Here is a 12,661-nt window from a genome sequence, read left to right on the forward strand (position 1 = left end):
ATATCAATATATATAAATATAGAATATTGTACCTTTTTTCATTAAATATGACCCCTAAAAACACATCGGGCCAACCTCGGCCTCCCTGGCAATTTTGGTCTGGAACCTCCACTGCTCCCTGTTCACATCTGTCTTGTTCTAAAAATAACCAATAATAGGCTCAGTCCAGAGATTGCCATATGTGAACAGTTTTCCGCACGCCATGCTAGCGTGCCAATGTTAACAAGACATTCACGTCTTGCCTTTTGCTTGCAATAGCACAATCCCCTTGACCGTGGTAAGCTCGCTGGGCCATTAAAGTCCACGACGCACCCTCATTATGACTGCAATGCTTCACTAGAGAAGCTACTTCTTCTCAGAACTAAAACCAGCGGTGAGGAGAATAAACGCAGTGCACCGGCGACCCCAAGTGGCTATGACAGGTACTACAACAACAAACAGTCCAGACAGGGTGGATGGCTGCATGGAAGGTTTTATTGATCTGAAGCAAGGAAGGGCCAAGAAATATTTTCGCAAGTAATGCCGCCAGATGGGGCACAAATATGGCAGAATATGCTACCGGGTTAATGACAACAGTTGCCTCTAAATCATAAGCAATCACAACAGCTTGGACAGCAGGAAAAGAAAGGGAATGCTTTCTGAGAGCAGTGACAAGAAAAAAAAAGGTCATTGAGTGAGCAAAATAAAAGCTTTCAAATTCACAAACCTGTGGCTCGCAGAGAAATGAAATTATACCGAGCACCACAGACCAAATAAACAATATAAGCCCAATGTTCACTGATGCTCTCTCCTCAATACAGAGCTTCGTCTTTGACAAAGATGTCAACCTCTCAAAAAAATAAAAAATACTAGACATTTCAACAACCCGCCCCTCCCCAAAAAACACAAATGAGAGAGAAAAATAAAGTAAATATGTAAATGGTTTAAATAAGACTACTTCATTAGCTGTTTATGTATCCTAATAACCATACTGTAAGGCTTGTGCTTCAAAACAACAACACAAAAAAGAAACAACCAAAAAATGTTAACCAATGTCATTTCATCGTAAATCCATTGATCCAACCAGAGCTTCCTTAGTTCCGCCACAAAAAAAAACAACACTGACAAAGCTTTTGTTAGCCTAGCCTCCTCCTCCTCGTTCTCCTCAAACCACCATAATGGCGGCTAAGAAATAAACTGTACAAAGAAGCAGCACAGTGACATTACACGTTTTTACACCCTTGTGACAAGATGGCGCTCGTCACAGCAAGGGGGGGTGGTGCGGTGTAGTGTGGGACACGACCGGTTACAGAACACAGCGGCTGCATGCGGTTATTTACTAGCGGCTGATGTACATGTGCTATGGATGACTAGCGACCTAGCAAGCTACCTAGCAAAAGGAGACGACAAGGTCTCTCCAAGGGTTAAGTAGTGTGTGGGACTTAACTGTGTATCTGGAAGTGCTCCAACAATTACAGGTGTGTGTGTGTGTGTGTGTGTGTGTGTGTGTGTGTGTGTGTGTGTGTGTGTGTGTGTGTGTGTGTGTGTGTGTGTGTGTGTTCAACAGGTCTAAGGTAGCATCAAGCCTAAGGCTGTACGTCATCAGGGGTTTTTGCGTGTAGGTAAGTCTGTATGTGAGTGTGTGTGGGCTATATATGATCTATTCTTTGAGATATGATTTTGAGGACAGGAAATCCCCTCTGATCCAAAATCAAGTTCCGTAGTCTGTGTGTGTGTGTGTGTGTGTGTGTGTGTGTGTGTGTGTGTGTGTGTGTGTGTGTGTGTGTGTGTGTGTGTGTGTGTGTGTGTGTGTGTGTGTGTGTGTGTGTGAGCGCGCGCGCACGTGTGCATGTGTAATAGTGCATTTACAGTAAGTGTGATTGGGTGTGTATACCTACTGCACGTGTGTGTGTGTGTGTGTGTGTGTGTGTGTGTGTGTGTGTGTGTGTGTGTGTGTGTGTGTGTGTGTGTGTGTGTGTGTGTGTGTGTGTGTTTGTCAGTGTCTCCGTGTGTGTGTGTCTCCATGTGTGTGTGTGTGTGTGTGTGTGTGTGTGTGTGTGTGTGTGTGTGTGTCAGTGTCTCCGTGAGTGTGGGCCGTTCGTTTCGGGTGTCATCTAGGGTGCGAGCGGGCCCAGGCTGAGCTCCACGTGGTGCGTGAGCCAGATGGCTTCGGCGGTGGCGTCGCCCCCCTCCTCGGTGGGCCGTATGGGCGCCGCCAGGTTGCGGAAGTCGTGACGCATGCGGAAGGCCACCGTCACCTCGCCCTCCTCGCGCTGAGGCACCACCTTGATGAAGAAGCCCATCTTGTTGGACTTGCGGAACGCCACCACACTGGCCAGAAAGAAAAGACACAAAAACAAAAGAAAAAACACCTTAGTCCATATACACATAGAAAACACCTTAGTCCATATACACACAGAAAACACCTTAGTCCATACTGGGCAGAAAGAGAAAAAAAGAGACAGACACTAAAACATTACGCATTCATTCACTGCATACTGCATTCACATTGGCAGAAGCCCATCTTGATGGACTTAGGGAACAAAAAAAAGAGAGAAAGACACGAAAACAAAAACACAACCTTTACACATTCATTGCATTCATTCACAGCATACTGCATTCAACACCTTAGTCCATATACCGTACACACATTCAGGCACAAAAAAAGAACAACTCCTCAGTCAGTACATATCCGATATGACACTTCTTGGAAGAAGCCCGTCTTGTTGGACTTCCAGAAAAGCCATCACACTACACTCAAGGTTTTAGCCGCTTATAAGATTTATAGTCCAGACATTGTAGTCAGTCATTGTTCCTCAGTGGTGGAACAGTCTCCCAGAGGGAGTGAGACTAAGCACATCTCCTTCAACTTTCAAGAAGCAAGTAAAGACTCTTCTCTCTCGTGATTATTTACTTCACCAGGGTTTCCCAAACTGGGGTGCGTACACCCCTGGGGGTGCGCGGCCTGCCATAAGGGGGTGCATGGATGATATGTGTGTTTTTAAACAGCATTAATGAATAATAAGCAGTCTTTAATTGTACTGTAAATTGTAGGCTGGAAGGGTCCATCTGAAGTGTAATTTATAGTGTAATTTATATTGTCATGCGATGCAACAAGTTATAATGTAATGATGGCACAAAAAACAGTGGGTCTATTGGGAATGAGGATTTCACAAAATGACTCTGCATAATGTGCAGTGATTTGCCATAGTGCAAACATACGCTTAGGGGGTGCGCGAACCACATTAAAATGTACAAGGGGGTACGCAGGCAAAAAGGTTTGGGAGCCGCTGTACTACTCTAATGCTTGAGCTGCCCCTGTCCCGAGCCAGACTCTATGGCATGATGTGTTTGTGGGTGTACTCCACTTAACCCTGTGCAACTGCACTTAAACAAAACCCTACTTAGCATCTGCACTTGTTGTTCTGTATATTTCCTGTGCACTTTGTATCTGCTAGTGATGTTGACTATGGTGAGGTCCTCGATTGTAAGTCGCTTTGGTTAAAAATACGCCTGCCAAATGCAATGAAATGTAATGTAATGAAATATAATCATAGGACTGTCTTATTGTAGGTTTAGCCTTCTAATACAAACATGGCCTAGCTATAGTCAAGCTTATTGTGACAACCAGCTGTTTGCAAACCACAAACGCACACCGGTGTATTTAGTCTAGTCACCAGAGGGGGGTCACGCGCACCCCCTGTACTTGTTGTCGAAACCAATTTTTTTAGACTCCTCCATATGTCCAATTTACAATAAGAGATGTTAGCATTGCTGCAAATTGTCCCATGGGTGTTTTTCAGGGCTCATCTTGGAAACTGTGCAATAGCGATTTATACAATTCTGACATTTGACTATTCACATAACTTTTGAACCAGACATGGTACAAAGACAAATGAGACCACTTTTCCATATAATTCTAGCATGGGGAATTGATTGGAAGGGTCAATAGGTTCATAAAAACATGTTTAGACTACTTTCTAGGAGAAAAATGACTAAAATGTATCAAATATTCTAGAAATTCTGACAGGAACTAGTGTGTAGATTTTCAAAAATGGTGTAAAGATGACATTCATTGCAAGTATTTATGACTAGAAACATTCTTTGACTCGAGGTGACTACCATACATGCTGTCATTAACATTAAAACATCCCTGCCACCTTTTAAGGCTATGCTTAGTCATGGTTGATGCGAAAACCATAATATTAGCAATCGGATGCATTGATGACTTGACCCTTCCAAAGCATCCAAAAACAGATTTTTCAGTGGTTTACAATAGTATCAGAAGTACTTAGAACATAATAAATGTTTACCCAGTTTTTGGTGACAAGAAAGGCCTCAATTTCAAGATGGCCGCCACCAGGCCCACAAAATGAGCATTTTCTGAAAATTACCATACAATGACCAGGAATAGTGATGTTTGATATGTATTGTGATATAATATTCTTAATACCATGCTTACTTGATGGGTAAGTAATTATGAATACATTTTGATATTGAGGAAGTCCATTAGCTACATAAAATAATCTTATTGAATTTAATTCTAAGATCGAAATTGGTGAAAAAAACTGCCATGTGTAGGCTCAGAATCTTGTGTAGCCAATACAGATAATAATATCAATATAGGTGTTTTACCCCATGTTTCTGACTTGATCAGTTCATGTTCTGAGTAATTGCATTATTGTATACTGCTAACAACAATGTAAAATTCCCACTTTCCAGCAATTCTGAAGATTTAGAATCAGAATACTTTCATTTGGTATTTCCTAACTCCTTGAAGTGGTGTTGGCAGCACAATGCATATCATTTCTCGCAAACAAATTCACCCTTTATTGCTTTAAAACATGCAACACACCAGCCAGCTCCTCAAATTGCTGTAATTTACCAGAAGAAGCCACCCCAATATCCATGGTAACACAACATGCCCAAACACCTGTAGCAATAGCATTGTAGCGAAGGGGAGTAGAGTTGCCCAGCCGGGACTCGAACCCAGACCTTCTGGGGTAGTAAACTGGGGCTTTGACCGCTACACCAAAGAGCCAGGCTCGTTGGCATGTCAGTCAGAACACACCCACAACCCTAGTGATGGTCACTCCATCACACTGCCTTCCCCTTCTGGAAGCACACCCGTGCGCTTCACACACTCATGGTGTCCCTCACGCAACTGCCCATCATGCTTCTCCCATCCAGTGTGCCCCATCATCAATGCTTCACCCATCACTGGGGTCCCTCACACCGGGGTCACCAAACCTGGGGGTCCCTCACCTGCAATTACAGCTCACAAATAATTGGTATGCTTCCAATGGCCTCATGGTAGCCATCCCACTTCTGACACCATTTGTAGCGAAGAGGAGTAGAGTTGCCCAGCCTGGGACTCGAACCCAGACCTTCCAGGGTAGTAAACTGAGGCTCTGACCACTACACCAAAGAGCCAGGCTTGTTGGCATGTTAGTCAGAACACACCCAAAACCCTAGTGATGGTCACTCCATCACAAGCATAATAAAAGACACAACAAATACTCCGAACTCTGAGTATCTATAGTAACATTAAGCCAGGGGGTATACTGAGAACATGGTTAAATGATAAACCAGACTCTGTTAACCAACAATGAGTGGTAAACCTGCTAATAGATATGCCTATTGTTATCCTTTAGTAAAGAACATCAGGGGTCCAGGCTCCAGATGATATACCTCTAACCTACTAAACCAGCTAATTAGTATACCCCCTAGGATGCACTCTGATTTAATATTAAAATGAAAGCTTTGGATTTGACCACCATTCTCTCCAGGCATCAGTGAGAAACACTGTGTCTGTGTCAGACTCTGTTTGTGTCAGACTCTGTGTCTGCCATAATCAACCCATGAAAACCAACTGGTCCAGACAATGGCCAATGTTGTGTGCTCAAAGACAGAGCAGAGTTGCTAAACACTCTCTTTACCAACAAGCCATGATCCCATCATGTTTTAAAGCGACCACCATCAAAGTTGTGCCAAAGAAATCATTCCTATCCTGACGCATGCATCATGAAATGCTTTGAAGGGCTAGTAATGTTGCACATCTAAAAACAAATCCATCCATCTAGTCTCTTCTTGTTCACATTGTATGCTCAGCCAAATATCCCACAGAGGTGGTGATCTCTCCCGTCCTTCCAGCTCTAATCCATCTGTTCAAAAAAACGAATATGAGAGAATGCTCTTGACATATGAGGATGCTGGTCATGGATGGCAATTCAGCATTCAGCACCAGTACCTCATCTACAGACTGTACAATCTGGGTATCAACAGCAACTTGCTTCAAGACTTCTTTAGGCAAGCACCAAATTCCAAGAACCTCATTCATCATGACTCTCAGCACAGGGCCCAAGGTTGTGTGCTCACTCATCAGTGCAAAACAACCTTTAGCACCAATCCTCTTTGGAAGTTTGCAGATGACACAGCTCTGGTGGATATCCTCGCCATGGGGTGATGAGACTCAGGAAGGAGGTTGACATTGTAAATGTGGTACAGGCACAACAACCAAATACCCAGGACACGCCCAACACCCTTCACACTCTTCACCCATCACAGGGTTTGTTACTGGTATATAGAGAGAGTGAACTACAGAAAATCCCTGGTGCATGAGCGAGGTTCTCTACTGGGACACCAACCCTTTGTCACTGATGAAGCCCATTAATGCCATTGCTTCCTGTGTAAACTGGAATGGGTAAGTGCTTCACCACCCATCATGAACATTTGCTCAGCTAGTGCTACATATCCAATCATCTATGTGTGCTGTGGCAAGACAGTTGGGTGTGTCCTTCAGCACAATGTCCAGAACATGCAAGATATGTCAGGAGACATGTCAGTACACCAAGGGACATGGAGGAGGCCATAGGACGGCTTACAACCTGGCAGTGGGATTGCCGGAGCCCTGCAAGAATCAGCTTTTTAGGCCACTAATGTCAAATGCTCAAATGCTCAGGAGCAATAACAATTCTACAGTATTTATTTAGTGACTTTCAAAACACCCAAGGTTGCTTTGCAGTGTGTGTGTGTGTGTGTTAGAGTTTGAGAGTGAGTCTGGAGATGTTTCTGAGATGGTAAAAAGCATATTTGGTGACTATTTTGATGTGGGACTGAATTGATGTGGGACTGAATTGATAGTGATAAATCCAAGATGAGCATCAATCCAGGGTATCCTTAATCCAGTGAACTCAGAGAGCCATTCCAAGAGGATGGTGTTAGAAACTGTCTCAAAAGCTCCAGAGAGGTTCAGGATGATGAGGATGATTTCATTAGGAGGGTATGAGGGTCTGGTGTCCACAAGTGGGGCCTATTCCTACAAAGCAGCACTGTAGGGAGCGATTTGCATACCAGATAACATAAAGACTGGCACATTCACTATTGGTTCCCTGTGCTCTTCATAGATGAGAGCAGGTTCACACTGAAGACATGTGACAGACATGACAAAGTCTGGAGAGAACATGGAGAATGTTATGCTACCTGCAACATCTTTTATGAACAGCACACGGTGCAGATGTTGAATATATAATTTTGATGTCCTTTTGTTTATACAAATTGGAAGGGTCAAGTCATCATGAACATGAACTGATCAAGTCAGAAACATGGGGTAAAACACCTATATTGATATTATTATCTGTATTGGCTACACAGGATTCTGAGCCTACACATGGCAGTTTTTTTCACCAATTTCGATCTTAGAATTAAATTCAATAAGATTATTTTATGTAGCTAATGGACTTCCTCAATATCAAAATGTATTCATAATTACTTACCCATCAAGTAAGCATGGTATTAAGAATATCATATTATCACAATACATATCAAACATCACTATTCCTGGTCATTGTATGGTAATTTTCAGAAAATGCTCATTTTGTGGGCCTGGTGGCGGCCATCTTGAAATTGAGGCCTTTCTTGTCACCAAAAACTGGGTAAACATTTATTATGTTCTAAGTACTTCTGATACTATTGTAAACCACTGAAAAATCTGTTTTTGGATGCTTTGGAAGGGTCAAGTCATCAATGCATCCGATTGCTAATATTATGGTTTTCGCATCAACCATGACTAAGCATAGCCTTAAAAGGTGGCAGGGATGTTTTAATGTTAATGACAGCATGTATGGTAGTCACCTCGAGTCAAAGAATGTTTCTAGTCATAAATACTTGCAATGAATGTCATCTTTACACCATTTTTGAAAATCTACACACTAGTTCCTGTCAGAATTTCTAGAATATTTGATACATTTTAGTCATTTTTCTCCTAGAAAGTAGTCTAAACATGTTTTTATGAACCTATTGACCTTTCCAGTCAATTCCCCATGCTAGAATTATATGGGAAAGTGGTCTCATTTGTCTTTATACCATGTCTGGTTCAAAGGTTATGTGAATAGTCAAATGTCAGAATTGTATAAATCGCTATTGCACAGTTTCCAAGATGAGCCCTGAAAAACACCCATGGGACAATTTGCAGCAATGCTAACATCTCTTATTGTAAATTAGACATATGGAGGAGTCTAAAAAAATAGGTTTCGACAACAAGTACAGGGGGTGCGCGTGACCCCCGTCTGGTGACCAGACTAATTGCCTCAGACTGGGTGAAATGGTAGATTAATAATAAGATAAAAGTGATTGCAAAAACGTGCTTACAAAATGTTCAAATTCTTGTTATTCAGACACCATTTCTCAACCACCAGATTTCAAAGAAAGAAATGAATTTGTGAAATGAAGAGCCTGTCACGGCTGATAACATGTGCTTATCTGAGCGACTGAGAAACAGATTGTTGATTCAGGTGATACGACATGATGGTTCACTTTTTGTTCTCCTGACAACCACCACACTCGAGACAAGCAATGACAAACAAAGAAAAAAAGACAAAGACATTTGGAACCAAAATCCACACAAACGTAACTGAAGAAGAACTGAAGGTGTTCAGGAAGAAAAACAATGATTTTCAAGAGACAGACAAGAATCTTCAGAGACAGACAGGTGTTAAAGTGTGTTTGTTCATCAGGGAAGGCATCTTGATGTACAGTAGGCTACGCTGTGTGTTTCATGGGTAACACTTTACTTGACGCCGGTGTCATAAGCATGTCATTACAGTGTCATGATGTCATGACACAGTCATAGATAAGTCATAAACATTATGTCCATGTCATGAACATTTTATGACTGTTGGCCTTGAGTGACATTCGATTATGTTGTCTTTGCCATAACGGAATGTCACTTGAGGCCAACAGTCATAAAATGTTCATGACATGGACATAATGTTTATGACACATGCATGACTGTGTCATGACACTATTATGACACTGTAATGACATGCTTATGACACCGGCGTCAAGTAAAGTGTTACCGTTTCATGTACCTGAATGGAGTGGATCCATGTGCCCTTTCCCCTACTGCCCTCAGGTTTAAGTAGATAGCCGATGTGTGAACACCTGTTTGCTCAGATGTGACTGTACTGGCAAAAAAATGCAGTTTCGGTGTGTCACCTTCGGTCTGTCAATATCAGATACAGTGTGTGTGTGTGTGTATGTGTGTGTGTGTGTGTGTGTGTGTGTGTGTGTGTGTGTGTGTGTGTGTGTGTGTGTGTGTGTGTGTGTGTGTGTGTGTATGCAAGCTGCATTCGGTCTATCAGTAGCCAGCCGTACTTTATTGTCAGAATGGCTATGTATGAACAATGTTCAACCAGGCCTGGAGAAGGCTACTCTGGAACAGTGTTAATTTTGTCAGCTTTTTTTTATTTAGTCGTAGTCTTAGTCACAATGACGAAAATCAATTTTAGTCTTAGTCATATTTTAGTCATTGCCTTCTCAATTTAGTCTTAGTCTTTGTCTAAATGACGAAAATCAATTTTAGTCTTAGTCAATTTTTAGTCATTTTAGTCATTTTAGTCAACACTGTACATATTAGAACTTCTCCACACACTGCTTCTCTTTTTAACATGTATCATTGACTGTACAGAATAAACCTTCTCCGCACACTGCTTCTCTTTTAAACATATATCACACTGTGCAGAATGAAACTTCTTCACACACTGGTTCTCTTTTTCTCCATTTTATTTAACACCAGTGTTAATTTTGTCAGCGTTTTTAAATTTAGTCTTAGTCTTAGTCACAATGACGAAAATCAATTTTAGTCTTAGTCATATTTTAGTCATTGCCTTCCCAATTTAGTCTTAGTCTTAGTCTAAATGACGAAAATCAAAAAAGGGCTTTGACGAAATATTTTAGTCATAGTCATGGTTGACGAAATTAACACTGCTCTGGAATACTCACATTAGGCAATAAACACGCGTACTATACTGTACAAGCTTTACTCATCGGTACCGCCATCCACTTTCTAAACCATACAGAGTATCATAAATTGTGGCCCTGCCGTGGATCTAATGGTAGGGCACTGGGTTACTACACTGGCGACCCAAGTTCGATTCTGGCCTAGATCATGTACCGATTCTTCCCCGTCTCTTTCCCCACTCGCTTCCTGTCCCATTCTTCGCTATACTGCCCAAATAAAGTTGAAAAAAAAACCCCATAAATAATAAAAAAAAAAAAAAAGGAGTATCATAAATTTGGAATTTGGTCTCTGGCTAGATGGGTGACAGGTTGAAATCCCATGTAATACCAGTTTGAAGAATTATGGACAGGAGAATACATATGATGATCCTCCATCATCCACAAGTTGCCCTTGAGGAAAGTATGTAAACCTATTCTGTCCACAGGTCAATCCCGGGTTCAGAAAGTAAAAAACTGGTTTGGTCCAACAAGTGCGGAATCAGCTGATTATTGAGCACTCTAGACAGGTAAGACCAGCTACTCACTGGAGTCATTGGCATTCTTCAAAGTAGCAGTGCGAACTGCGAACGAGCTCCGTTAGGAAATGGCAGTTTTAAATAAAATGTGAAGGACATCCAAGGCACTCCTCTTAGATAAAGAGCTTTTGATTCAAGTGAGCTAGTTCACAATTTCAACAAATTAAAACGTGTTTGGCCTCAGTGTAGGCCTTCTTCAGTGCAGGTGCAGGCCAAACTATGAAGTCAGTCTGCATGAGAGTGTCAGCTTAGGGTTATGTAATGTAGTATGTGGTATGAGGTGAAGGTCCGTTCACATAATGCGTGCAAAGCTCTCACATTACTGAATGAAACGAAAGGTGAACTTGCAGCGGAGCACAACAGATGGCTTCTATCCATTGCCCACCTGGTGTATCATTTAACTGCTGCATTTCCAGAACTGCCATCATCACTGGGAGGGTTCACAAACACAAACACACACTGTACCAAGTGACTTGTTACACTCAACAAAATACAGAGTGCATGTTGTGGCATGGCTGACGCGTCCACATAGTGATTCTGATGTGACAAATGCCTCTTGGCTAATAATGACTTAAGACACAGACACATGTGTCTGACTAAATGTAAAAAAACATACACTGTACCAGGTGACTTGTTACACTCAACAAAATGTATTTGTCCTTTATTTTGCTAGGGTAGTCACATTGAGGCAATTGCATCTTTTTCAATTGAGCGCCAGACAGAGTGCGAGTTGTGGGATGGCTGACTAGCTAACGCGTCCACACAGTGCTTCTGATGTGACAAACGCCACAGAAATACTGTATGTCTGACTAAACGTTCTCTTACCACACCTGAAACAACAATCTGGACAATACAGTGGATTTGAATTCCCGCTTATCTGTGCTTTATCAGAATGATTGACTAAGACTTTGTTGGTCCGGTTGATTAAAATCGTACGTGTTGACTCGGCTTCAGAAAGGAAACCGATTCCAATCTACTCAATGTCAAGTCCACTGGAAACACGGCTGACCAGGGCACACCCTGCTCTCCAGGCCTTCTGACACAGTGAAAGAATTATTGGCTTTGTGACAATCACTCTAAGTAACCACTACTCTTTTCTTAACCGTCCAGCAACAATGCATAATAAATGATACTGCCGGATGGATCAAATTGTGTCATCATTGTGCCACTGACATTCTATTCACTGCCCTAGGCAGTGGCGAATATAAACATGGGGCCCTCAAAAGTCATTCTTTAAATACGTCCACAAAATAAGGGTCACCAATTGGCATGGAAGGAGCAAGGGTGCTATTTTAGTGTTTTGTCTCGTGTACATCTTTGATTACTAAGTGACAAATTAACCCATTGTGTCCTGGAGACACACATACGCTGCATTCAGGTTCTTGAGATGGGCAAGTCGAACACATTCTATGTCAAAATGAGGGTCCTAGCTTTTTAAATGCAACTGGTTTCATGTTTGCATGTGCTTCGGAGGCTGAGATATTTAGGATTTAATAGGCAGAGGGCACCCTTTCCCAAAAAGGACTAAGAACAAAATGGGTTAAGAGATCAGGCCTACTTTTTTGTGGCTTTACAGCAACTGGTGTGACAGTTGGGGCCCCCTATGAAGGACAGATTTGGATGGGGACCTGGGCAATTGCCTAGGTTTGCCTAATGTTAAGTCGGCCTCTGCTGATGTGTGAGCTTGATGTGAATGAATTAGTGGAAGACACCTGGCAGGCATCTACTCAAAGTGAAGTCTACTGGACCCAAAACTGACACTGGGGGACCAACATTACCAGCTTTGTGACAATTAGTTTCCGTAGAACTGTTTTCTTTAATGATCCAGTAATATTGAATCAGGTCTCACATTGGGAATGAATAATACA

The 12,661-nt window shown here is 42.1% G+C and overlaps 1 protein-coding gene across 4 annotated transcripts in view; it reads right to left on the reverse strand.

Annotated features, from left to right (window-relative positions):
• Positions 1 to 454: 454 nt before the first annotated feature.
• Positions 455 to 12,661, reverse strand: part of dctn4 (dynactin 4) — a 41,328-nt gene continuing 29,121 nt past the window's right edge. For all 4 annotated transcript variants that reach the window (XM_063190139.1, XM_063190138.1, XM_063190137.1 and 1 more), the window contains one exon: positions 455 to 2,310. In XM_063190139.1, the coding sequence (XP_063046209.1) occupies positions 2,094 to 2,310 (217 nt within the window). In that variant the 3' untranslated portion in view covers positions 455 to 2,093. The remainder of the gene's footprint in view (positions 2,311 to 12,661) is intronic.

Source organism: Engraulis encrasicolus, chromosome 23 (assembly GCF_034702125.1).
Source record: "Engraulis encrasicolus isolate BLACKSEA-1 chromosome 23, IST_EnEncr_1.0, whole genome shotgun sequence".
In the NCBI taxonomy this organism is placed as follows: domain Eukaryota; kingdom Metazoa; phylum Chordata; class Actinopteri; order Clupeiformes; family Engraulidae; genus Engraulis; species Engraulis encrasicolus.